Raw genomic sequence first — 23,976 nt, 5'->3', positions numbered from 1 at the left:
AACCTCGTTCTTGAGCTCCAGACCTGTGCTTTTGACCTCCCTTGGACACCGGTCATCACGTCTGAGATTCATTATGTCTGGTCTTCGTTTTTTTTCCTCACCAAATCCCCCATCTGCTTCTTCTGCGTTCCCCATCTTTGTCAATAGGACCCTCTACCTGGCTTCCCAAGCTAGGAACCAAGGAGTCTGCCTAGATTCTTCCTGCTCCTCATCCCCTACATCTAGTTAAGCACCAACACCTGTCCATTTTGTCCCTCAACCTCAGTCTTTGCTCTCCCTACGACCTTGCTTTCATGCAGGCGCTCAGTGTCTTTTACCCAAACAATAGCAGTGTCTCTTACCTGGATTCTCTGACTCTGGTCTCTCTCCCCTTCCAACCCATCCTTCACCTGTTGCCACAGTGATCTCTTTAAAACACAGTTTGGATCTCATCCCTTTCCTGCTTAAAGCCACTCACTGGCTTGAAGTTCACATTACTTAGCATGACGTAATCTTGGGGCATGGATAAAGCTTCCATCCTTCTCTCTCACCACCACCCATCCACAGCCTCTCGATAGCTCTATGAACGACTTTCTCTTGTGCGTCTGCACTTGCGCCTGTTTATTCTGCCTGAAGTGTCCTCCCGTTCATGGTCTACCTGCTGAACATCTTTGTCTACCTCAGTGGTTTTCAACAGCGATCTCCATGGGCTTTTGGGCTGGGATGGTTCTTTGTACAGGATTGATCGGGCATTATGGGACACTTAGCGTCCGTGGCTCCTGGGTGCTGAATGCCAGTAGCAGCTGTCTTCCCCTCCCGCTCTTCCTCTCACTACACCAGCCCAGCCTTCTCAAAACCAAAAAAGATGCCCACCCGACTCTACCCCTGCCCCATTTTCAAATGCCTTTCTGGATAGAAATGCCCCTAGTTAAAACCTACTATTTTCTTTAAGACTCAGCTTAGGCCCCATCTCCTTTAGGGAGCCATGCGCAATACCTCAGCTGCTGACTGATCTGAGTACATTTCTGCCCCCGTGGACTCGCTGGACCCCACACATGTTTTATATAGTCATCGTTGGCCTCTCTCACTGGGCTGGCAGTTCCTCTGGGGCGGGATTCATCTTTGCATCCCCAGTGCCTCGGATATAATAGATACTCAGTAAAGATCTGTAGGATCAATGAATTTATGATCTTTGCTGTTTAGTTGTCTGTTCCCTGCTCTTGTTATTCACCTATTTCACATCTGTCTTTTCAAATAGGTTGGTAGGCACCTGAAGGGAGATTTGCTTTTTCACCCAGGACCATGCATATAGGAAATGCTGAGTAAATGTGCTGCACTAAAGTCAGCATTTAGGGACTAGTCTTGGGTCTAAGGTTAAAACATTTCTTTTAATCTTTGCTTTAAGGTTGTGTTTCTAAATGTTAAAGGATCATTCTAGAATATCTCCAGGTTTTACACATTAGTTTTATGGTCTAGAATTGTGTATACTTAAGAATGTTTTCTGTTTCTACAAAGACTGTATGAAGCCTACTTGGGGATGGGGGTTGGAAGGGGGTGGCACACAGCCACAATTTGCTGCCTGAAAGACAGATGAAGCCATGGGGTGGGGGGTGGCGGCTGTCTCCTCTGAATGGTTAGTTTATTAACTTCTGAGGACCCCTCTCTGGCTAGAGACACTTCCAAGTATCAGGAGAATTTTCCATGTACCTGCTCCCCAAACTACTCTCTGCCTCTGCTTTCTCCTCTCTCCAGTCTGTTCAGCAGTCTTTGGGCCAGTCTCATGAAAAGGCAGCCCCAGGTAAGTACTGCCTCACTTCAAACCCTTCAGTGGGTTGGCATTGCCTCTAGAAGGGGTTTTTCAACCAGAAGAATGTGATTTTTCTCTTGGATCTCAAAACCTTAAGTTAAGCCCATGACTCCACAAACAAGAACCAGTCTTATGATTTAGCAGTTATGTTGTTTTCACCAATAAATAGTATTTCCTACCTTTTTCCCCTAGGTTGGGAGAAACTCACATTTCTTCCCTAGGGCAGTTCTAAATTTCTTGGTATTTTAAAAATTTAAATTCATTCTTAAGGATAAAGCTTTGCTGCCATGCAAAATAATCAAAATGTGTTGCAAGTTGGGAAAGAAATTCTAAAAATGTCTTAAGCAATGGCAATATCATTGGAAAATCAGGAGAGAAAGAGAGAGGGAGAGAGAAATCCCCTGTGTAGCCATAGCAAGAGAAAAAATTGACTAGGATGCATAAATTCTAGCATACTTTTATTTTTATTTATTTATTTATTTTGCGGAAGGTTAACCCTGAACTAACATCTGCTGCCAATCCTCCTCTTTTTGCTGAGGAAGGCTGGCCCTGAGCTAACATTCGTGTCCATCTTTCTCTACTTTATATGTGGGACGCCTGCTGCAGCATGGCTTGCCAAGTGGTGCCATGTCTGCACCCGGGATCCGAACTAGCGAACCCCGGGCCACCGAGTTGGAAAGTGCACACTTAACCACTGCGCCACTGGGCTAGCCCCTAGCATATTTTTAAATTGCCCATTTTGAGATAATTGTGGATTCTCATTCAGTTATAAGAAACAATACAGAAACACTTTGTATTCTCTGCCCAGTTTCCCCGAATGGTAACATTTTACAAAACTCTAGCATAATATGTCAATCAGTAGCGATGGGCCACATAACTCCACGTTCTATCTCAATCGGTAATAATCTCAATCAGTAACGAAGTGGCTACAATGTGCCCATCGACATGGCTGCAATGCGTCCATCTTACTCAGGTTTCCCAGTTTCTTATATTCATTAGTACTTGTGACTTTAAATTTCTACACATTTGTCTCCTGTGTGGGTTCATGTATCCACCACCACAGCCAAGATACTGAACATTCCCAAACCACAAGGCTCCCGCATGTTGCCCTTTCATGATCACAACAGCCTTCCCTCCTCCCCCTCCCAATACTGTTTCTAACCCCTGGCAACCGCTAATCTGTTCTCCATCTCTGCAATTGTTTTCATTTCAGAAATATTATCTAAATGGGATTATATAGCCTGTAACCTTTCGAGGTTGGCTTTGATCACTCAGCATAATTTTCTGACAACTGATCCATGTCGCACGTGTCAATAGTTTGCTCCTTCTTGTTGCTGAGTAGTGTATATTGCTGTGGTGTGCATGACGTGAGGGTGTATGTATGCGTGCATGCACACGCACACCAGAGTTGAACCATTCACCTGTTGAAGGATATCTGGGCTGATTCTAGTTTTTGCCTATTACACATAAGGCTGCTGTGAACAATCATGTACAGGTTTTGGTGTGATCATAAATTTGTTTCTCTGGGGTGAAAATACCTAGTAGTGGAATTGCTAGTGGCAGTTGTGTGTTTAGTTAAGAAACAGCCAAGCTATTTTCTGGAGCGACTATATCATTTTGCCTTCCCACCAGCAACGTGTGGGTGATTCAGTTTCTCCATATCCTCTCCAACATTTGGTGATGCCACTATTTTTTTTTTTTAGTCATTTGAACGGTGTGAATTTATGTCTCATTGTGGTTTTAATTTACATTTCCCTAATGGCTAATGATGTTGAACACCTTCCCCTGTGCTTATTTGCCCTCCGTGTATCTTCTTCAGAGCAGTGTCCATGTCTTTTGTCCATTTTCTAATTGGATTGTCTCAGAGGTCTTCATATGTCCTAGATACTAGTCCTTTGTTAGATATTTTCTCCCAGTTGGTGGCATGTCTTTTCATCTCCCTCACATGGGGTTTTATAGACCAAGTTTTTAACTTTGATGTCGAGCATGGTTAAAAAAAAGTTCATAGCCTTTTTCATGTTCAGTGGTCCATTGAGAACCTGATGAAAGCTACAAACTCTTGTCACAAAAGCACACATGCACACAAAACTTTGCATCTGATTTCATGGAGTTCATGGACTCAATAAGGTCCATCGATGGACCGTATGTTATGAACTCATGGCTTAATTACTGTTGCATTAGTTTACAGCAATCCCACATAAGACTCCAGGGAAAGTGCTCTTCCCTTCTCAAGGTAAAATGTGGGAAACCCTATAGTTTCCAAAGTATGTTGAATTCAGAGTTTTAGGCATCAGCAAATGAATGAACTTGTGGGCTTTCACACCTGCCAGTTCAGTTGTAGCCACACGACTCTCTTGTCTTTAAGTGTGATTTATTTTTCTTGCTCTATTTCCTTGCTTTACATAAATGAGTGGAAAATAGAAGTGAGATGCTGGAGAAGAAGCAGACGCCTGATAAACTTAACTTGATCGTTATCTGCCCAAGCAGGGAGTTGTCACTGTCACTTGGGCTCCCGTGGAACTCGATTTGCTTTTCCCCCACAGTGGAGCGCACAGAGTCGAGCACGCTGTAGGGAAAGCTGGAATGTATTTTGCTGAAAATTCTGACTAACAGGTAACATGTAATCAGGAGTGTTATTGTTAGGTCTCTGGGAAGGGCGCCCCGCCCCTGTCAGTCTGTTGTCACTTCTGTCACAGATTTAGTGTGTTTTAGGGAAGGATTATGAAGAAAAGTAAGAGGTCAATGACTTTTACTCCCTCTGGCTTCCAAACCTGCTACTCCATCAAACTCCTTAGTGTCTGCTAAAAATAGCACGCATCTGTGTTTTCCTTTATGCTGAGACCCCAGTTCCATTTCTGTGACTGAGTCAGTGTTTGATTCTTGCCCCACGTGAGCATCTTCTGCCAGGTCCATGGCATGACCCCTCACCACCTTGACTTTTCCTGGAGGTAGATTTTACCCCACCCAGACGGTGAGCTCATCAACGGCAGGGGCGGTGCTTTGTATATTTTAATATCCCCCTCATGACAGCCTGCATGGTCCTGTGTGCAGAGTAAGTGACAGTGAGTTGACTTTTGGACAAGATAGAGGGACCTTAGAGCTCTATTGCTAATGAGGAAACTGATGCCTTGACAGATTGTGTCTTGCCCGTGATGCTTGAGTGACAGCTTTGCACTGACAAGGAAGGATACACTAAATGGGTTAATAGAGTAAGTAAGACTGTAAAGGATATTCAGTTGACTTATAAAAAGCTCTTTAAGGGCTTGGTCACTTTGTGTGTAAATACATCCTGTGAAATACGAGTGTGACAGCTTTGGAGGAACATTCTGTTAGCAGCTAGCTCACGCTCCTCTTTGTACTGGTTAAACCTTCTGTCATTTAGGCTGCTCCATTTCAGATGGACTGGCTCTGCTTCCTCCTCCCCACTCTCCCCCATGGGTTTGAATTAATGAGATCCTGCTGAATAGTTTCAGTTGCTGTTTCCTTTCTAATCTTCAGACAATCTCCCTACACTCTGAAATCCAATAATTCAACCAAATAATTGACTGTTTCACTGAAAGCTGCTTGGACCTGCGTGACTCAGGTGGGTAACTCTGGTCTGAAGCAGGTCCTGAGACAGCGTCGTGTATCCAGCAGTAGGTGTTTCTAGAATGCTGTCTTCTCACCTATTCCTGTTGTGCCAGCACTGGAGGGTTTTGCTTAGACTCGGCCGTACCTGCTGGTTGTCTGACTGCGCTTGCCTCCTTCTCCAGTTAGTGTAACAGTTGTGAACTGCAACTCCAGTCCTCACTGCTGGGTTCGTGTGGGGAGGTGAGAATCAACACTGCCCTCTAAGTGCGGAAGGTCTCCACCTGGCTGGCCATGGAAGTGCTCCAGGAGGAATCACTCTGCCCTTTCAACTTCAGGACTGTAGGGGGAATAGTCAGCTCTATAAAATCGAATAAAATTCCGTGGGGCTGTATGGTACATTTGTCTGGTATAGCGCTCTTCCGAATTCCTGATGCCTGGAGATTCCTCTGGGCTGTCAGGGTGCGGCTGGCCTGGGCAGGTCCCTTTCAGACCCTCCTGGCCCCAGTTACTGCTCAATCATTTGGATTAGTCTAATATTTAGATGTTCTGAGCAGTTTCATTTGAAATAAAGATTCAAACCCTTTAAACAAACCTTTTGTATATGCTTAATGTGCATTAATAATAAATAATTGCAGCTAGCATTTATTGAGGGATTATGATAGGCACTGAGTGTGTTCTCTTCCTCCTTGGTCAAGGCCCTGAACCCTCACAATGGCCTCATGAGGCTCATACTATTACTGGTGCCCTTGACAGGTGAGAACCCAGCCCAGGGAGGTGAAGTAACAGGTCCGCAGTCACACGGTGAGAACGCGCACAGCTGTGTCCACGCACGGCCTGCTCCCCAGCCTGTGCTCCTCGTGGTGGGCTGTGTGCTGCCCTTTAGCCCAGCCACTCGCTGTCTCTCAGGACATATTTTCATTGCAAAAGGACCTCGTGCTGCTGCTGAGGTGAGCACAGGCTCCGGATCAGACAGGCTGCATTCCCACGTGGCCCGACCACCTCTAGCTGCTGCACCTCAGTCAAGGGCACAACTTTGCTGCGCTTTTCTCTCCTTGTGTGTGAAGTGGAGACAGCGTTTGTCTGAGGGGAGCGGGTGTCAGGGAAGCCCCCTCAAGTGAAGCTCCTTAAAATGGGGACCAAGATTTCAGAGGAAACAGCAGTAGAAAAAAGACTTGCTTGGAGTTCTATTTTTTTTGAAAATGAAACCAAAATTAGGACAAGAGTTCTGTTTCCTATTTCCTTGGTGACAAGCCCCAGAGCATCGTGGTTCGGGCACAGCTCTGGAGCCCGCTGCTGCTTGAATGCAGCTCTGCCGTGTCTGGTGTGACCTGATGCGACTTTTCACCTCTGTGCTCACTCTCAGAGAGAATCAGCTGTGTGTGCGTGAGAGGTTAATCGGGGGTGGGTCATGACTATGTTTCTGACAGAATTAATTGCACAGTAGGACATCCATGCTATCACATTTGACTTTCAAAGTCCTATATTAGGAGGGTCCTTTTTATTAGAAATACCCAAGAATTTTTCCACTTTCTCATAGGGTAGGGAGGAAAAGTTCCTCTAATTCCCTTAATACTGAAACTATCTTTAAGCCTTTATCTCATTATGAGTTTTCTTTTTCAGTTGTTAATGGATCTCTGCCATGTTCTCACTGATTGATAGTTTCATGATTTAAGTTCTCCAATACTCAATACTTTTCTCAACTTTATTTAACCTTATTTCATGTTTTTAAAAAAACTTCAAAATTTTCCAACAAAAAATTAAATTGATTTTTATTTATAACATCTAGTAAACACGCCAAGACCAAAACAAACAACTACAAAAAAATTTATTGATGTACAAGATGGACTGGCTGGAGAATAGAAGCTAGCATTAAGTAGGGGTGGGGTGGGGTGGAGAGCGAATGGGGGGAGTTACTTGTAATTTTATAGGTGGTGAGTTCACTTAAAAATATTTTTATGTTAGGTCACTTTTGCTTCAGTGTAACCTTGTAACTGGGGACCTGTGTGGTTGGGTGACTTACACATTCCTCTCAAGGCTGCCGTGAGCGCGCTTTGACATGACCTTTGTAAGATACTTAGCACAGTGCTGACGCGTCGTGAGCCTTCCCATGTAGCTGCTGAGAGTATTGATAAAGACCTGAGCATTATCTGTTAGCAGGTTTTATGAGGCATACAAGCCAATGATTTTTAGCATGCTCAAATACAAAATTAAAGTCATGGGTTTCATATTGAATCAGTCAAAGAATATTTCACTTAGAAGCAAAAACATGAGAAACCCAGAATTTCGTAAAGTCAAGAACTGATTTTTTTCCTGTATAGGTTAATTGTTATATTTTCTTTCTTTTTAAAGTATTCTTTTTACCTGTTCAAAATGGTCTAATATTTTTCTTTAGAGTTAACTAGCAATCAGAAATATTAGAAATAATACATAATCTTCCAATATGTCTAAAATATTGAATCTTTTGTATCTTGACGTTCTTTCATAAGATTTTTTTCCCCTTTCAGAAGCAAACTTGAAAATTGTGGCTGTGTACTATGACCCCAAATCATTCCCTTGTGTCTGTCAGCAAGGCTGGAAATATTTTGGCTTTTACTTTCCCAAGAAACATTTTTGAAAAATGCAGTACTTAAAAAAAAAACACAAAAACCCCCAAAACCCCCTGAAGTCTGAATTTTTGAAATTGCCAGTGGAGAACTCAAGCGTTAGGAAATGAAGTGTGGAGCATGACATTTCTACAGTGAAAGCTACCACGTGTGAAGAACTTGGGCAGCTGTAACTCGCCGAGCGAATGCAAACTCGCTTTATTGAACTTGACGTGAAAGAGGCCAGCATGGGTTGGCCGTGCAGCTCTGCAGGGAGCACAGAGCTGTCAGCTCCTTACTGTCGGAGGAGTCACTTTTGGAAAAATCCACATGAGAATATAGTTTTTTGTATCTAATTCAGTTTGAAGTTTGACTATTTTATTGGGTGTATCATATATTTGCCCCAGTTATTCTCTCTACAACTCAGCTAGGAAATTCTCATCACGGCCCTTCCATGGCTGCCCTTAGTCTGCTAAGCCTGGAGGAAAGTTACTCCGAGAAGCACCTACAGCCTGACAAGGGGAAAGGCCACTTTCTTGGAGCAGATCTTCAAGATGTGGTCATGGACTCTTAAGTAAAAACGTTAGCATGAATCTTTACTTTATGCATCTATTTATAAATCAGATCATGTCAGGGAGAGTAATGTGATGAATGTGTCATTATTTTGAAAACCTTGTATTGATGATTTTAGTACTTTGTGATACTCCAGCTTGAATGTCTGGTTCGAAGTACTGTTTCCTTTGAAATTGGTTTTAAAGTGTATCATAGTTGAAAAAGATGCCTCACTGTGATAAATAGATTCTAATCGTAGGAGTGCTATGCTGGCTGCACTTACAGAGGGATTTATGTTTTAATCCTGTCCACCAATTATACAAAAGTTTCTTGTTTAAATGTGGCTAGTAATTCCCATCTTCCCTGGTGTCGATCATTCTTCCCGCAAATCAATCAGAAGTTGTTGCATTTTAAAAATACAAAACCCATGAGACATTCGTTTTGAAAGATTTAAAAAATGGATTAGAAAGCTTTTTTCAAAAATTTAAAGCATACAGACATGAGGACTGTTGTAGGTGGCAAACTTTAAATAATTTCTGCAACAAAATCAGAAGACAACAGAAACGTACAAATACTTCTTCAAAATGTTCTTACTATGGCATATGCTGTACAACCTAAGTTTCTTCTGAGATGCATTTTCTTTTTCACTTATTAAAATATCACCCCTTTTTTGACGGGATAGAATATTTATTTGAAAAAATGTTTTTTAAAAGAACATCTGCTACAAACAGCCACTTTGCATCTCAGAAAAATCAAATTTGGAACACTTATTTTTGTAAGAAAATTAGATAGTACGTGTTTAAGTTAGACAACTTTTTGAAGTACTTTGCTGCAGGGGCCAGCCACGTAGCATAGTGGTTAAGTTCACCCTCTCCACTTCCGAGGCCCGGGGTTTGCAGGTTTGGATCCTGGGCGTGGACTTGCACAGTACTCATAAAGCCACCCAGTGGTGGCATCCCAGGTACAAAATAGAGGAAGATTGGCACACATGTTAGCTCAGGGCCAATCTTCCTCACAACAACAACAAAAAGTATTTTGCAGGATAACCAACACCTCAATGTGGTAAAGATTTTTATGGTTATTTCCAATCTCACAACAGAAATTGTGAAGATTTGACCATATTTGAAGATCTTCTTTCTGGAAAATTAACCACGTTTCATTAAAAAGTGCTTATAATCCATAAGCCCATTTAAGCAGATGCGTGTAAACTGCCACGGAGCACAATGTGTTGAAAATGAGGGTGGAGAAACAGCCCTGTGTCAACCCCTCGGCCTTGTGGGACCCTTGGTCTTTTCTCAGGGTACCTTGTGACCTAGGAGGGTGCCAGGGCCAGCATGGGTATGAAGTACCAGTAAAACTTAAGTTAAATGCCCTTGTAAAAAATAAATAAAGATAGAACTTCTTATATTTCCTCCTGGCCAAGCATATCCTCTGGGGATTACTATACTCAGTGTCACCATGCAGGTTGCCACTGGCATGTGCCTGCCTTAAGAGGAGTTCCCAAAGTCCTACAGTTGTGCTGTGGCCCAGGTACCAGCGCCAGGTGAGCAGGACCTGCCCCAGAGAATGCAGGGGTGAGGGGAAGGCGAGGGGTGGTGAGTCTCCCGGTCGGCCCCGCTCAGAAGGCTCACGCAGCCTGCTCTGCCCTGCCTCCCCATCCTGAGGTCTCGGTCATTCAGCTGTGAGCTCTGCGAGTGCTGGACCACTTCCTGGTCACTCTGTGTAATGCCTGGCCCACTGCAGTGTTCAGTGAACCCCCCTTTATTATTGAGGTATAATTGACATACAACGTATTAGTTTCAGGTGTACAACATATTTCCATACTTGTGTATGCTGCAAAATGATTGCAATAAGGCTAGTTAACATCTGTCCCCATACATAGTTACAGATTTTTTTTCCTTGTGATGAGAACTTTTAAGATCTATTCTCTTAGCAACTTTAAAAAATACAATACAGTATTATTAACTATAGCCACCATGTGTACGTTACATCCCCAGGACTTATTTTATAACTGGAAGTTTGTGCCTTTTGATTCCCTTCAATGAACCCCTTTTGAATGATGCTGGCTCCTTTTTTTTCCTGAGCTGGAAGCTGGTTTCCGGGTGTGGGATTTAAAGGGGCAGGCACACCTAGAGGGAGATAGGGTGCATGCAACTGGTGGAGACACTGGTTAGTGTGACAGTGGCCTGAATCCCCCAAAACTGAAATCTCTGGCACTCTCTAAGACAGGCAACAGAACCGTGTTGTCCCTGTGCGCTTCTGCCTTGTCTGGCCAAAAGTGGATTCTGACCTCAGAGTAGCCTATGATCCAAGTGATTAACTAACATGATGCTTTCAACATGCTTCTGTTGACCTTTTTTGGCTTTCTGAAATGTAATTTCTATCTTGCAGCAATCAGTGTGATAATGTCTGGAGTGACAGGTTTTCCTTGTGTGGGAATTCACGGGAAAGAAGAAAGAGGGAGGATATTTTATTCGGATAGCATCCCATTCTTGTATTATATCATTCTTGTATATATCTTTTATGACTATTTTCCTATCTAATGAGTTACTGCTCCCTCGACGGTGTTGATGGCTGAAGGGCAGGACACAGCTCTGCTGGCTGGTTATGCGGGGCTTCCTGCACTAATGGCTCGCATTTATTCTTTTCATTGCAGATGCAGACACCATGGAGTTGAGCTGCAGTGAAGTACCTCTTTACGTAAGTTCCTAAGCACTGGGCTTTGGGTCAAAGTGGCCCTTTCTTGACTCGGAACCCACGTGACTGAAGTGGGGAGAAATGTTTTCCTCACTATTGAGTTGAGGCTTTTTAAAAACAACACACTGAGCATTACTGTCTAGTTCAAGTATGTGCGTGGAGCCTTTTAAAACTGGTTGGCTCCGAAGTCTGAGTCTTAATTCTATTTCTCCGAGTAACTTTTTTTAACGGTCTAAGTTCTAGACTCAGAAATACTCAGTTCCTTCATGTGGATGATTTCTGAACATCTTCTATGATAATATCCGGATAACAGCCAAGAATGTTTCTGCATGTCTTTTTTGGGGGAAGGTTTCGTGACAGTTGTGTCAGCCAAGATTGTGAAATAGGAATTCAAAGGGACAAGTGCCGGGATGCGTAAAGAGTAGGTGGGAGCCTGGGGAACAGAGGTGCCCGAGGAGATGCCGAGTCAGACATGGCTTCTGGGTTGAGGGAGGATGTGTTCTTGAGAACAGTTGCTGGGTGTAACAGGGAAGCGAACTGACTGTCTCCTCACGTATGAAGTGGCAGATGACTTTCTCTTCCTTCCTTGTTTCAGGCAAAACCTCCTTCCTTGGAACCTGACTGTATTGGTGGGGGGTGGGCCAGGATGTGTGTGTGAACCACGGTTTCAGGTGGCTTCCGAATCATCACCTCGTGGAGTTCAGCAAGAGAACCACATCTAGGATAGGATGTGACCTCAGTGCAAACTTATCCTTAAAGAACAAACTATTAATACGATGGACTATCAAGGAAGTGGACAAATTTAACTGGAATCCTCAGTCAATCAAAATACATTCACCCACTTCCCCTTCCTGCGCTCCACTACTCGAGTGGCCTCCTCCCTACCCTACACACACTCTGCTCTGTTCCCTGGAGGAAGACAAAATGATAGAATAAATGGATTTCAAAATTAAAAAAAAGCTGCCTCCTGGGGTACCCAGTGGTCTCTAGTACTCTCTGTAGGTTGTGACTTCCGGGTCATAAACTGTGTCGGTAGACAGTTGGGCTTGGCCCAGCCATAAGTAGAGATAAGGGCTGACCCAAGGCTAGCTGTGAAGTACTCCCAAGTCTGTTGTTTTCTTGTACCTTCTTCCTCCTTAGCTGTATTCATTCCACCCTGCTCCCCTACTGCAGAACAAACAAATCCGCAAACCTGATCATGTTACAGAACCCCCTGGTCTGGCTGTTCTGCACTCATGCCAGTGGATTAGAGCCACACTAGGAAGGAGTCGATACACGCTACCTAAAGAGAGGAAGCTTAGAGCAAACAAAAGCAAAACATTTTTCTAATTATCAATAATATGTACTAATAGAATAAAATGAAAATTACAGAAAGTGTTAAAGTGACCCTCATAATCTTATCCCCTATAGATGCTATGTTAAAATGTATTTATCAATTCTAAGGTGCAGTTTTTCTCATTTTAACATCTCTGAAATTGAGATGCTCTTACATTCACTGTGCATTTTGGCAGGTGTCATGATGTAGCTGTTACCTATGCGTGTGACCTTGGGCACAATGGTTCATTTTCTTGTCACTTCCGATTACTTATGTGCCTTGCTGCTGCTATGTGAATTAATTGCTTTCGAAATGATTTCAGCATGATTTGGCATTAAAAGGCAAAGTTACTGTGTACCCAGAAAGATGTGGAAACCACCGCACAATACATGATAAAATCTGTATAAATTTAGAAGAGCTCTTTTGATCAGTAAAAAATAAAATCCTAACATTATGTTGTAATTGGCATTTTTAATTTTAGTGGAATATAAAATGCATATTATAACTGATGGTATTTTAGATGAATTATATTATGTACATTTAACATAATCGATTCTTGCTGTATATGGGTTGTAACCTGCTTTTTTTCACTTAACATTTTGTGTCAATATTATTGCAAACTGACCTAAGTCAATCTGACCATTTGGACGCGTGCAGTAAGAGTTCAGAGGGGTGTACTGTAATGAAAAGAAGTCTTAACCCAATTCCGCCACATGAGCAGACGCAACTCTGCTCCGACTTGTTTCTGTGTCTTGGCCGAGCCTTCTGTCTTTCTGTCTTCAGAAGTTTGATAAATACTCACTTCTAGTTTCTCCTACCTTACTACAATCTGGATTGTAAATCCTTGATACTTTTTAATTTATAATTATTTCATATATATTGTAAAAAAAATTAGAAATAAGCAAAAAAACCTCCTGTTTAATCTCATCAATGGTAAGCACTGGTGACATTTTGGTATGTTTTTCCAGAGTTTTATCTATTTTTGTGTTGAATTTTATTGAAGGTTCTTTTAGCGTTTATTTAGATGTGTTTTCAGTAACATATCATTTGACTGTGATGTGTTATATTGGATCTCTTAATTTGGAAGCTTTTTTGTACTTCTCCTGTTTAGTTGTTATGACTGGTTCTTTTGGAAAAACAATAAAGTTCTGGCAAGTATATAAGATAAAACCCAAACAAAACTAGAAATTGTAAAGAGTCCGTAACATTTGAGAGGATATCTTAAAATTATTTTTAAAAAAACCAAAACTAAACACAATTTTATGCTAATACACTGGAAAAAATATCATTAAGACAGACTTAAATCTCATAAGTTACCTTTTTTAACCTCAAGGAGAATTAGATCACATAAATGGAGTGATAATCATGGGGGAAAAATTGGTAGAAATTATTCCCCAACTTCTACCCACCCTTCACAAAAGGGCACCTTGTTCAGATGGATCCTGCAGGTGACTTTTGTTCCTTTGATTATAACCTGTTTTGACCGAATTCTTATCGTTAAAACATCTGTGTGTTTTGGGGTCACTGTGGAGAGTCCTTCCGAAAGATGATAGAGATGTCTCTATTCCTATAGAAAATCTACGTGTGTAAGTCCACTTTGTTTTCTTCTTCCCATGCATTTTGTTTGGATCCGTGAAGAAAACTTTCATGTGAGCACAAAGCAAGAACTTAAAATTATTTTCCCTATTTCCCAGGAATCTGTTTCAGAGAGAGTTGCAGCCTCTGATTCTGTTATGCTGTAGAATTTTTTGGCTTTTTTTTTTCCTATCTTTTTGGCAAACATTTTCTTTCTCACTTTTTTTGTGTGTGTGTGCAAACAGTCGTTTATCTTTAGGAAAGAGACTCTATCTTAGTATTGGGGATGCAGGAATATTCCTGAACTAAGCTGAAAACTCATTCTAATTTTTAAAATGAACTCTGGAGGTCCTCTGAGTTGCTGTTTCAGGAAAAGAGAGACCCTCCCCCAAACTAAGATTAGGGGAGATGCAGGGGTGGGAGGACTGTAGCCCAGGGTTTTAGGATATACGTCTGCAGGCCTGGGGGACGCGAGCTTGCAAGTCCAGTTTTCAGCCTCCTAGTGGCTTCCTGCTTCTGTCTTTCAGCACACGAAGAGCAGGCTCTGAAAGCCCCGGTGTTTGCATGCCTCTGCTGTTTTTATATTGGAAACAATCTGGTTTGAAATCTAGGCTTAATTTTAGAGTGAATGGTAACATGGTTTTAGGAGGAGGGGTGTTTACAGATCGCAAGGGGTTGTAGTGATGAAGCTAATGAACGGTGTGAAAGCTTGGAACAGTGTGAGTTAGAATTAGTATAAGTGACCTCAAATGTTTATTTTCTAGCTTAAAACTCTGACACTTTTTGGGAGCTTGAAAGGCCTATATGGGAAGTCATAAAGTTATTTTTGTGTTTATTGCTTCTAGTCTTATTTTTATTTTCTAGTTTATATGTAAAAAGAGATAGGAAATGATGCAAGTATAGCTTAAAAGGAAAGATTTTTGCTTACTGAGTGTTTGAATTTTGAAAGAGGAAGAGATTTTGCATTCACAAGCCAGGTTGTATGTTTTTGCTGTTGAATGTTTTCTGATGACTTTTTACATTGAGTTTTCTCAATTTCTGTGGATTAAGGAAGGTTGTAAAACAAATACATTATACATATTTACTTATTCCTCCAAGAACTTCCTTTTTCACAGGATGTTCTTACTTTTATGTAAAGTGTAATTAGTGTTAGTTTTCCCAAAATATCAGTTCAGTGCTAGGAAAAAACAGATGAGCTGTTCCTGGAGAAACTGTTGGTTCCAAAGGTTTTTTTTCCCCCCTTTTTTTTCTCAAAAATTGCTTTATTTTAGGTGATTATTTAAAGAATACTCATCATAAAACATATGAGTAAAGTTATCAAAGATCACTTGAAATCCGACCTTTGGAAGAACTTTCATTAGTATTTGGTGAGAGTCCTTTCAGGAGTTTGTTTCTGCAAACGTACACACCGACGCACGGGGTTCCCTAAAAGGAATCATTGGGACAGGCTGCTTTTGTCTTGGGCCAACCCCGTTAGTCCTCCCCTCATTTCGGTCCTCCCTTCCCCTCCTCCCTGGTAACTAGTGTTGAAACTTAGTGCAGGTGTTCTCGGCAGCATCATTGTCCCCTGGGAGCATGTTGGAAATGCAGATTCTCAGACCTCACCCCAGACCTACTGAGTCACTTGGGCGACGGGGCCTCGCCACCTGCGTGTTCACACAACCTTCAGGTAATTCTGACGTACACTACAGTTGGAGGACCAGTGACTTAGTGTGTGTATTTCCACATGTTTCTGTGCTCATACAACCCTTTAATACATACATACAGATCCAAGCTTTGATAAAATCATTTAAAAAAATCTGGGTCTTATCATGTAGACTTCTATATCTTTTCCAACTCAGTAACACTTCGTGCAAACTCCTCCAAGTCACCAGGCGTAGCTCTAATTCATTCTTTTAAGTGAATGGGTGTGGATCAAGCCACTTCCCTGTGGATGGTTATTCACTTTGTTTTGGTTCTTGGCAACCATGAACAGTTATTCACTAGACAACCTTGTCCGTATGTGCTTATATATCGATACTTTCATCTCCATGGGAGAGATCCCCAGGAGTGCAATTGCTGGATGAAGGGTGTATATATTTCAAATCCTAATGAGTTGCTTTGAATATGAGATGTAACAGTTCACATTTTATTCAACTTTCAGAAATATTAAATATCTAATTCTTTAGCTTTAATAACTGATAATTATGAAATTGGGGGTCATGTTCTATTTTTCACTGCTCAAAGGAAGTTAGCATGTTAAATTTAATGTTTAATTTTGGAAAAGGAGAAAATTCTCTTGTTTTTTTGGCCACAGTGCTTCATTGCTGTTTCCCGAATTCTGGTTAATATGAGCATCTAATCCACGGGGATTTTCATAACATCTGCAGAGGGTGCGCCTGTGGACCTTTGTGTGTGGGCTCTTGCTCTCTTCACCCTTCAGACGTGCTAATTGCATCAGCTGACTGAGGAGAGCAGCATCGTTGCTTTGTCTGGAGGCTGCAAATTGTGTAACCATTTGGGCAGTGGAGTTCTAGCTCCAGTAGCTTCTTGCCAGCTGGCGCTAAGCGATTTCCCTCTTCCCTTAGCACTTTGTTATTTTTTTCTGAGTCACAGTATCCTGCTGAGTTTGGTCCCAAGCATATTGGTTGCTGCTGGGTTCATTGTCTATATTAATTGAAGGTGTAATCTGATGTTTAGTAATCTGATCACTTCAGGGAGCTGAGCTAAACCTCCCCTGTTCAACCTCTTCTATTTCTGGGGCTAGGTGTTGCTTCCTTGAATCCTTGGCTGAGCACACTCCCCGTGGTCCTAGGCTTCCAGAAGGAGGACTCCAGGACAGCCCCCAGGGCCTGTTTCCTAGCCCGGGGAGGCAGCTTCCTATTGAGGCGGTAAGTGACTTGGCGGCTTTGTTCTGCGCTCACCTGGCAGACGCCTCCTTCCTGACTCCCGCAGATTCCTTCTGCTTCTGGTTCCTGTTGAAGGAAATCCTGTCCTCCAGATGTTGCCCCTTCTCCGAGTGTGGGTCCTCATCCCCCAATGGGCTGCCTGTGACTGGTCTCTCTTGACCCTCAACTTGGAGTCTTAGCTTGCAAAGGCACCTTAGAGACCTTTGCCCGGCCACCCTCACTTTGCGGATCAGGAAATGACGGATCTAGGAGGGAGAGTCACTTCTTTAAATCGGCTAGTTTGACACTCAAGATTCTTAAATGCTATATAGGAAGCCATAACATCTTTTTACTCAGAAATTTAGTGGTGGATCCCACAGCAAACTTGGGGTTTTCCTACCTTCACTGGTTAATTAAAATGACCTTCCTCATTGTGCTGTCATCACAGCTTGACTTTCTCATTGGCCAGGTACTCAAGGGTGCCATTTTGTCCTTTCCTACTGTCTCCCTTGAGCTTTTTACACCATGAAGGATGGTGCTTCATCCGGGACCTTGAAGTATCTCATTTGTCTCCAGTTGCTTTGTCCTGCTCGAGCATGCTGCCTGTAACTAAGTCTAGGCAAGCCTCACCTTCACAAGCTTATTTGCTCACAAAAATATGGGCCCAGTAACTGGTGGTCATTTGCCCCATCAAGCTCTCCAGCTCAAGTTAAATAGAAATTTCATTAGCTCAGGTGTCAGGGTGTGGGTGAGGGTGTCTTTTAACACACAGCCGATTCTGGCTTTGAGAAAGGAATCGGGAGGGGCTTTTGCTTGAAATCAACTTCTACTTTGTGCAAATCTGCTTTTAGCAAATTATACCGACATCACCTGTGTGTTAAACACAGCAGCATGTGCATCTCAACGAATTGCTACATTTGGGTGGTTTCTGATTGAGCCGGGCTGGCTGAAGTTGGCTTAACTTGATCTTTCACCGCCTCCTCTGCCTGGCCCTGCTCTTTGCCTTTTCTCCTGTTTTGCGAATGAGGGGCAAACACACTCCACAGCGTCGTGTTGCAGCCACAGAGCAGGAGAGCTGTGCTAACTATCCCACCCTGGGGGCCAGCAGACACGAGAGGTCAGTTCCTGTGAAGTCTGGAGCTCCTGAGCTGCTGCAAGAGATTGCCTGGTGGTTCTGGCAGGAGCAGAGGAGAAAAACCACTTCTCAGACTTGAGCAAAGCTTTTGACTTAGAGATGTTCTGTAAATCCTCCATTAGCTTCATGCTTGTCCATATTCTTAAAGAAACACTACCCTTTCCTCTCAGCACAATGGCACTTTTTGGTGCCCCCGTTACCATCACCACTGAGATGATAGACTTCTGAGAAAACGCCAGAGGAAATGCACAACTGTGGGAAATGCAGAAAGAATTAGCCCCAGCATCCATCTTTTAAGGAATTTCTTTGCAGCTGTGGGCTGGAGGTTTTGGGTAAATAAGTACCAAGTGTTCTTAAAGTGTGCTTGTCTCACCTCCCCTACTTCAGGGACAGCCCCCACAATTCTGGGCAATGTGCAGCCTTGTTGTCTTTAACACAGAACTTGAAGAAATGGATGTTTTTGTTCTATGTGATTTTTTAAAATCTATCACCATTCTTAAGCAAGAATTTTAGGCATGAGGGCTATACGTCAGAAATTTCTCTGGGAGAACCCTCAGTAGGAGAAAAGCTGTGATCCAGTTAAAACGTTTTCTTTACACATTCTGGAAAGGCAGCTCCTCTGGGAAGTGTGATAGAGCAGTTCTACACTGTCAGCAGTGCCTCCCTCACCCTGAGGCCGTGCGTGTCTGTGCGTTTTGAATAAGATGTCTCTGCCTCCTTTTCCTGTCTATAATTCGTCTGGCTCTAACCTTGTTATTTTTATCAAAACTGATCTCATAGAGGTCACTGATGTCACTCTTGCTTAGTCTAAGACGTTTTTTCTTAAGTCCCCCATTTAGTGCAACACCGTATTCCAGGCACTAAGGATACGGCAGAGCAGGAGGCGGGTTCCAGGCCTCTGTTCTCCTAGAGCCTTCTTGAGGGTGGAGAGCCAGACAAGCAGTAGGGAAGCAAATAAAAATATAAGAATTTCTGGGAGTGGTCTGTGTTGGGACAATACCACATGTGATATGGAAGAGAAGGATGTGTGTGTGTGTCATTAGGTAGGGCGTGAGCCTTCTAGCAGAAGGATCAAAAAGCACAAAGCCCCTGACGTGGGGATGAACATTATTCATTTGAGGGACAGCAGAAGCCCCAGCGGCTGGCACATGGAGAGGGAGAAGGGAGGTGGGCGAAGCTGGGTGGTGGACAGCTCTGGCGGCCGAGGTAATGAGATGAGAAGTTGGTGAGGCATCCAGGCGGAAGTTCCTGATCGGATTTCTGTTCTAAAAATGTTCTCTTGGTCTCCACAAACTCTGCTGGTTCTCTCTTGAGTTCTCCGTCTCTTGTGCTTGCTTCTCCTCTGCTTACACGGGTGCTCCCCAGGGCCCACTCCTTCCCCTCTCTAGACGAGCTCATCTCTCCTTGTTTCAACTGCAGCTCCTCCTTGAAGACTCCTGCCCGTGGGCCCTCCCCTTGACCTCTGCCTGTGCCGCGCCCTCTGTTTCCAGCTGGCCTGTTTGCTGTTCCACTCAGTTATCCAGCTTTGGCTTCAAATTCAGACTGCTACATTTTAAAGTTTTTCAAGTTCTCCTCTAAACCAAGCTCCTTTCCAACGTCCTGATTTCTGTGCCGCACCACCCTTCCCCCAGGCATCCCCACTTTAAGTCTGCGAGTTCCTAATTTCTCTGTTCCTTTACCCTCGTAGTTGATCAGTCACCGAGATGTGCTGATGGTCACGGCTCTTTTCTCTCGCTGCTATTGTCCAGTTCATCTTCAGAGCTGTCATTCCCTTAGACCTTGTGAGCATGTCATTCTTCCCCTCAAATGTTGGTTATCTGCCTGCACCCCTCTCCTGCTTTGCAGCCATGTTCTCTCTGATGTAATCAGACGGGTCCTCTCTCCACCTGGATGGGCTGTCTTCCTTCTCTTCTTTGTAGCCTTTGCCCACGCTGCTCCAGTTCCGCCACCACGAATATGCCTTCACTGGAATGGGATGTGATGTCGTGTCTGGGTTATGACGCTGGAAGGCTGTGCATTTGGCATCTTCTAGGCAGTTTTCTAAGGCTTGTTTTCACTTTTTGGGTTAGGTTACCATGGTGGGAGTGGCTTCCTGTCTCCTGGGCCCTTCAGCAACAATCAGGATGTATTGCTACTGCTGGTACCTGGGTGTAGCCTGTGGCCTGAAGGGCTGGACTTTGCAAAGATGAGGCTAATTCAAAGAGAATAGCAGCTTCCTGCTTCAAAAAATTAGAAAGATTAAAATTAAAATACCATTAAATAATACTAGTGTTCACATTTACACAGGATACATTATTGGAGCAAAATAGACACTTGGGTCCAATGAAATACCTTAAAAAGAAAGCAGCATCCCTAATACATGTTGTGTGGACCAGACTGTAGAGCGTACTCTTCGATGAGATCTCATTTAACTTTTACAGAAACTCTCAGGTAGAAATTGTCCTCCATTCGCAGATAAGAGAATTGGGGTTCAGTGAAGCGGGGCAGTGGTCCTTCGTCAGCACGTATTTCCCTGGGCCAGCAGCTGTGATTGGCACAGAACTGAGTGAGGTGTGGCCACCCGGCTGGATTACAGTGGAACCTGGGGTTGAACCTCAGGTCTTCTGACTCTCAGTCCAGGGTGTTCTCGATTATACCACAACTGTCCCCTGGACACAGACTGTTTCCTCTGTTATATTGAAATACCTATCATGGTGTCCACACTGTAGGCTTACAGTAAATGTTTCCTGAGTGAATTTCTGGGAAATCATTGAAGGGAGGAAAGCTTGCTCTCTAATCCTTTATAGGAACATTTCAGACAATGGCTGTGGTCATTGAGGGGAGAGTCTAGTCAAACAAAATGGTTGATAATCAAAGATCGTGCTTGGTTACACCTGTAAGATTGTATAAAGTCCTTGCACCATAAGCTTCAGTCCTACTCTCCTCCTCTCAGTTCCTCAGGAATGTCATGCTCCTTCCTACCCCAGGACCTTTGTAGGTGCTGTTCCCTCTAACTGGCACACTCTCGCTCCCTCTCCCGTTGTATAATTGTTGCTCACCATACAAGTTTCAGCTCAAATGTCACACTCTAAAGTCCTCTAGACACCCTACTTTACATTTTAGATTTTTGAGGGGGTTTTATCTTGTTTAATGTCTCTTCGGTCAAGCTTCTAAACACCGGCAGAGCAGAGACTTAAACATTTTCTGTCCACTGATTTTCCAACATCAGTTGTCTAAGTTTTCCCGGCTAGTGTTGGACCCTCCCTATTCCGGATGGGGAGAGACAGGTCAGTTTTTTGTACTCCAGGCGCACCGAGAATCAGAGAGCAGGTGGAGCAGGAGAGGCTGTCATCACAACGGCCAGGAATCTGGAGGTTTAGGGGGAAAGTGTCCCAGAGTTTGAATCTTAACTAAATTTTGAGGACGCTATATGGAATACATCAAAATTATGCCATACCGCGTGAAGGAAGTTTTTGTGAGGGAGACAGTTCCTAGCCGAGAACTAGAATTTAACAGTGAGGAAGTTCTGATAAGGTAAGCTTTGCATCCCCTGTTATTTATCTAACAGAAGATTCCTGAGGAGTCCCTAACTCAGGACAGATGACCTGTGAGCCACGTCGCGTGAACTGTCTTTTTTATCCCCTTCTTTGGCGTTGTTTCCTGGCATCTCCCGTGACTCAGAGTTACTATGTTCCACATCTTTGAAAAAAAATCGTCGCACTACCACTTTGCCTGTTGAAGCCCCTCATCGTGCCCTACAAAATCGTTCATTAGCCGGTTCGTTAGAACCACACATCACTGTTTAGTGGAGGAAGTGAACTTGGAGACGTTCACTGACTTGCCTGGGGTGCGTTCAGGCCTGTGCTAATTCACTTGACAGGTTTAATGGGCCAAGCACCAAGGGAGGCACAGGCCGGGACAGATCCAGGATTCGTATGGCCTGAAGCTTATGCAGCTTGAAGAGTGCTTTCAGAAAAGAAATATAAAATTAGAAATGCAAAATTAGATCCACAGTGAGTCTTTATAATGAGAAATTAGAAAATCTTTAATGGCTGACAAATTCCGTAAACATAAATATTCTCAATTCAGCTTCCTCTTAGCTAGATCCTAAAAATGTCCTCAGATGCTCCAGAGCCACCCAACAGGAGGGGAAGTGGTTCTGGGGCCAAAGTGAATGGAAAGAGCACACTCAAATAATTGCAGTTAAAATATCTCCCCCCCACCCTTCTCCAGCACAGAGTATAGAATAATTTGAATTTTTTTCCTGTGAGATTTTACCCAACACACTTTGGTCAGCACCAGGTCACAAGCTAATTTTCTAATAGTCCATGTTATTTTCCTCTGGTGACCATCCCGGACTAGTACAGCTCAAACTCATCCCATTTTAATTCTTACTATTGCAGGTTAGAAAAAACTGACTGTGTGAACATAAGGCTTAGGGCCCTCCCAGGGTCCTGGAAGAGGCCCCAGAAACCCTGAAGCTTTAGCTTCACTATCTTTATGGTAGATCTGCTGCTGGGTGCGGGTGTACAGGCCTGGAGAGAACTCTCTGGTGCTGAGGCAGTCTCACCATTACAGGAAGCGGCTGGTGAGCATCTTGATATGTGGTTGGGCAGAGACAAGCTGAGGATGCTCCCAAACCAACGCAGGGGCTCAGGGCACACTTCTCAGAGGAGCCTGGGATCAGCAGGGTGAGTGGAATTGGCCAGGGCACAGGCAGGGAGAGAGTGTGGTCCAAGTAGAGGGCGAGGGCTGGGGGAGCAGCGTGTGCGGGGCAGAGCTGTCTGATTGGAGGGGAGGCTTGGGGTGAGCCTGGGAAAGAAGATGCTGGAGGACCAAGCTCCAGTGAGGGCGAAGCTGACGTTGAAACCCCGATCTCTGACTCCATGCTGCTGCACCACGTTATGCGGTATTCCGTGTATACTCCGTGTTCTCGTACTTAATTCTGCAGCCTCTTTTCTCCTGTGTGCAGGGGAGAACGTCAGCCTTCTGCAGCAGGTGGTGGACTGTTGGAGGAGCGTCAGCAGCCTGATTCCCTCCCCTAGAGCTCGGTTGGGGAGGGACGGGGGTCAGTTTCTGACAACAGGGATAGCTCTGCTCCTGCAACAGGCAGCCCTGACTGGGAGCCCTGTGAGGGCGCATGGCTGTCAAGGTTCCGTGTTTCCCCAGGGACTTGTCTTTGAAGCTTCCTTCCTTTTATGGCGATAGAGAAAGGGAATCACCAGAGAGACTGATTTAGGTGGAAAATTCATGAAGCAATTTAGAAACAGAGGCCGGTATAGACCATGTCAAAGACCAAGTTTATCTCCTGAAATTTCCAAAGACTTTTGTACAAACCTGGAATTTGAGATGACCAGGTTGTGGAGCAGCATATAGAGGAGTGCGGGTCTCGATGGGTGATCTGGGACGTGGCGGGTGGTGAGCACAGGAGGGAATTTGAAAATCTAGGTCGCAAAAATGGAATACATTTAAGCATCTGACATAATCACTTATTGTTTAGAATATGGCTGTAGTTATTGAAAGTGACTTTCTGGAAAGAGGAAACATAGCTTCTTGTATTCCTTTGTGATAAAAAGCCTACAGAAAAATTGAAATGATTACTGAAGCACTCGTTTTCAGCAGATTATTTAATAAAGTTGCATTATTAAAGCATTCATTTAAATGTACTTGGCCACCTATAAATTAGATTAAGAATATTTGTAGTCAAACAGGAATAACATATTTTGCCATTTAAACTCATCATAAAATGTTGTGCACATTTTGGTAAGAAACTGAAAACATGGCATGAATCTGAATATAAAAATATCTGAAGGACTAGTGGAGCAAACACAAGTGGAATGGCTTTTTCTTTTTTTTTCTTCCCTGAGGAAGATTAGCCCTGAGCTGTCATCTGTGCCAATCTTCCTCTATTTTGCATG

General features: G+C 43.5%; 1 protein-coding gene across 8 annotated transcripts in view; it reads left to right on the top strand.

Annotated features, from left to right (window-relative positions):
- The window catches only part of ARHGEF28 (Rho guanine nucleotide exchange factor 28), a 273,307-nt gene that overhangs the window by 42,107 nt on the left and 207,224 nt on the right, over window positions 1-23,976 (top strand). For all 8 annotated transcript variants that reach the window (XM_070517954.1, XM_070517955.1, XM_070517951.1 and 5 more), the window contains one exon: window positions 11,147-11,190. In XM_070517954.1, the coding sequence (XP_070374055.1) occupies window positions 11,147-11,190 (44 nt within the window). The remainder of the gene's footprint in view (window positions 1-11,146; window positions 11,191-23,976) is intronic.

This window comes from Equus asinus, chromosome 9 (assembly GCF_041296235.1).
Source record: "Equus asinus isolate D_3611 breed Donkey chromosome 9, EquAss-T2T_v2, whole genome shotgun sequence".
In the NCBI taxonomy this organism is placed as follows: domain Eukaryota; kingdom Metazoa; phylum Chordata; class Mammalia; order Perissodactyla; family Equidae; genus Equus; species Equus asinus.
Note: the sequence above shows the minus strand (reverse complement) of the source record. Positions and strands in the feature narration are given on the sequence as shown.